Raw genomic sequence first — 3292 nt, forward strand, 5'->3', positions numbered from 1 at the left:
CAGGATCGCAGGGACCATATGGCCCCGTGCATGGCAGGTCCCGCAGTCGGGGTCCCCTTTGCTGTCCCTCTGAGGGCCATGGCTGCCTGCGGGAGGCTGGGGCAGGCCCAGCCTTCTGTTTTATTTGGGAAAACAAAAGCTTTTTCGGAAATAAAATCTTGAGACATAGCGGGTGGCTGCCTGCAGTGGTTTATTTGGTTCTGTAGAGGGTTGCTGTGCCTGTGCCATGGTGCTGCATCCTCCAGGACTGGATATGTGTGGCAAGGGATGGCTGGACTGCCAATCCCAGGATGGGGAGATAGGGTCCAGGCAGGACAGTGCTGGCTGCAGGGACTCAGCCCAGTCCCAGGGCAATGCCCCCAGCAGTGCTAGGGTCCCCTCCCTGCCACCCATCATCATCCTCCAGCTCCTCAGCACCTGGCATGGCTGATGCCACTGGCCCCCGCCAGGGGACGTGAGATGCCACTGGCCCCAGCAGGGTGATGTAGTAGGAGCTGCAGTAGACGGGTGCCTTGTTGGGGCTGGAGTAGACCTGCTCTGGCCGGAGTGAGGCAAAGGGGTTGGCAGCGTAGCCCATGATGTGTGTCTCGAGCTCCACCAGGATCTGCAGGGAGCACTTCAGCTCCTGCTCGCTGCCGGGAGACAAAGAGTCCCGTTACTGGCCAGCCGTGCCAACATGCTGCAGGCAGCGGGACCATGCTCACCTGTAGACAGTGAAGAGGACAGGCAGGCGGTAGTCCCGCAGCAGCAGCAGGGTGGGAAGCCCGCCTGCCAGCAGGTCTGGGCAGGCATGGAAACCTGGGGGGACACAGTGGTGAGAGTACTGCTTCCTTCCCAGTCCACCTTGGCCCTGGGGAAAGCCAGCTCTAACAGCACCCGTCCTGTGCCAAAGACCATCAGGGTGCACAGTGATGCTAGCAGTGGGGCTTGGCAGCCCTTAGTAAAGTGGGTCCCATTGCCCCACCAGCACCCCTGGCTCTGGGTCCTGGGCTAAGCCACTGCACTGAGACCTGAAGACAGGCAAGTGACAGGCAGGACACGGAGTGCCTGGAGAGGACGAGGCAGCTGAGCCCCAGGAGGTCACCCTGGCTGCTCCAGCTGTTAGAGGTGGCCCATTGCAGCTTGGTGCATGGCCACGGCAAGACTCAGGCACATCCTGAGCCCCTAGCAGTGCCGGGGCACTCAGGGTCTATCCTACACCCTGTGGGGACATCCTGCTCCAGGCAGCAAGGGGTGGCAAGGGTCCAGGCCCCTCCGCAGCACAGGAACTCACCTGGGTGAAAGCCCACCACCAGGTCAGGGCAAGTGGCCAGCTTGGTCTCCACATGGCTTTCCCAGAAGTCGTGGTACAGCCCCTTGTAGCTGCTGAGATAAACCCTTCCCTGGGGTGCCGGCATGGCCAAGGGTGGCCTCATGATGGGTCCATCCACCACATCCATGCCCACCATCACCACCTCCATGCCCCAGTGCCCTGGGAACATTCGCATCAGCTCATCGTAGTCTGTCAGCCGGGTGTTGAGGGTCTCGATGTGGGATGCCCCCACCACGTGCACGGTGAGAGCCTTGGCGAGGGGGTCAATGCCAAAAAGCCGCAGCCCCAACCCGATGGTGAGTGGCCGTGAGTGGAAGTCGGTGACGAGCCGCCGGATGGATTCGCGCAGCTCCCCCTCCTCCGGCCGGGGCTTCCCGGCGTTGGCCCAGAGAAGGGTCATGTACCGCCCTGCCAGGATGGCGCCCAGCTTCTCCTCTAGCTGCTCCTGCATGGAGAACCAGTCCTCCCAGCCCTCCACCTCCTGGGCGGGTTTTGTCCAGGTCTCTGTGGGGAAGGGGATGTCCCCTGAAGGAAGCAGGGAGAAGCGTTGGGGGTCACAGCAGTAGTCCCACAGCCCAGGCTGCCTGTCACAGCTGGGCTGTGGGGATACTGGACCTGGCTAGGGGTGCTGGAGCCGGCAGGAGAGACCCCATGTCCCTCTGTGGGACCTGTGCAGCCCAAGGGGGTCAAGCAGGCTGGAGGGGGGACACGTGGGGTGGTAGCAGCATCCCCTGCCCCACCTGTGAAGACGAGCCACTCCACAAGCCGGTCCAGGGCCACCAGCTTCAGCTTCTTGCAGAACTTCTTGTGCAGCGGCCAGTTGGCCCGTTGGCACGCCACACTGCAGTAGTACACATTCTGGCACCTGGGGAGAGAAGCAGCGTGCCCAGCCATGGTGAGGGGGGCAGGATCCAGCCTGCCGAGCCTGGCTCCCCACCACCCCCTGCCAGGGCTGCGTCGCTGTTTTGGGGGTGCCCTCTGGCTGAAGGTGGGTGTTGGGGCCAGACACCCCCAATTTCACCCTGGTCACTGGGTTGCAAGTGAGGGGGATGGATCTAGCCCCTGACCCCCGCCATACCTCTTGCATCGCCGGAGGCTTTTGAGGTCAGGGAGGGCATCGGGGAGCTTCTTGCACTCGGCGCAAAACTTGAAGGTGTCCTCCATCTTCTGGAACATGTCAAAGTAAGTCCGGATGCCGAAATCGCTGCCACTCTTCCTCCCATCCATGGCAGACCTGGAAGTGTTGGGGAGGGTGAGCAGGATCCAGACATGCTGTTCTGCCATCACAGTGGGGCTGACAGCCCCCTCCGAGGCTGACAGGATTTTTAGCTTCAGCCAAGAGCATCCTGACCCAGGCTGGCTGGGGACAGGGAGCTGGGGAATGGGCTGGTGGAGGGGTACACCCAGGAGCCCCATCAGAGCACCCCACTTCCAGGCTGAGCTGGGAGGGTGGGATGAGCCAGAGGAGATGCTCTGGCTGGGGACGGAGACGCAGAGCCCCGTGGCAGCACCCGTGTGTGCTCACTCACTTGTAGTCCTCGTAGCTCTTCATGTTGAGCTTCTGGAGGATGACATGGGACAGCCCCGGCACGTTGCGGTCCATGTCCTGGAAGCCCAGCGAGTTCATGTCGGGTCTCCTTGCCACTGGCTCCTCCGCAGGCTTCTTGGGGTGGCTGGTTCTGGGGGAAGTACCTGTGTTTTGCTGGGCCATTGTGGCTGTGGAAGAATGGGGTGCAGGCGAAGGGACTGGTTCATGGGTCCCCGGTTGCTGTCGGGGTCCCCCACGTCGCCCATGCCGTCTTCTGCCTGCCATCCTGCTCGTCTCTGGCTGTGCCGTGGGGAGGACAGAGGACTGAGGGTGGCCTCAGTGCACGTCCTGCTGCCGCGGAAGGAGGGTTGGGCTCAAATGTCAGCTCCGATAGCGGCAGAGAGTGATGGTGGCCCCTCCGGCAGGAATCGGATAGCAGAGCTATTCTGGTC

General features: G+C 62.5%; 1 protein-coding gene across 1 annotated transcript; it reads right to left on the reverse strand.

Moving 5' to 3' along the window:
- Positions 1-334: 334 nt before the first annotated feature.
- Positions 335-3023, reverse strand: MSS51 (MSS51 mitochondrial translational activator). Its single transcript, XM_010182982.1, has 6 exons — positions 2842-3023; positions 2391-2546; positions 2053-2177; positions 1274-1837; positions 705-798; positions 335-632 (listed from the first exon to the last, which is right to left on the reverse strand). The coding sequence occupies exons 1-6, from the start codon at positions 3021-3023 to the stop codon at positions 335-337; spliced, it is 1419 nt and encodes a 472-aa protein (XP_010181284.1).
- Between the last annotated feature and the right edge of the window lie 269 nt (positions 3024-3292).

This window comes from Mesitornis unicolor, unplaced genomic scaffold (assembly GCF_000695765.1).
Source record: "Mesitornis unicolor isolate BGI_N332 unplaced genomic scaffold, ASM69576v1 scaffold35134, whole genome shotgun sequence".
In the NCBI taxonomy this organism is placed as follows: Eukaryota; Metazoa; Chordata; class Aves; order Mesitornithiformes; family Mesitornithidae; genus Mesitornis; species Mesitornis unicolor.

Coding starts and splice junctions, on each gene's coding strand:
- MSS51 (XM_010182982.1), bottom strand. CDS start 3,023: ATGGCCCAGCAAAACACAGGTACTTCCCCCAGAACCAGCCACCCCAAG. Junction 2,178..2,390: donor AGCCTCCGGCGATGCAAGAG/GTATGGCGGGGG, acceptor TTCTCTCCCCAG/GTGCCAGAATGTGTACTACT. Junction 1,838..2,052: donor GGAGTGGCTCGTCTTCACAG/GTGGGGCAGGGG, acceptor TGCTTCCTTCAG/GGGACATCCCCTTCCCCACA.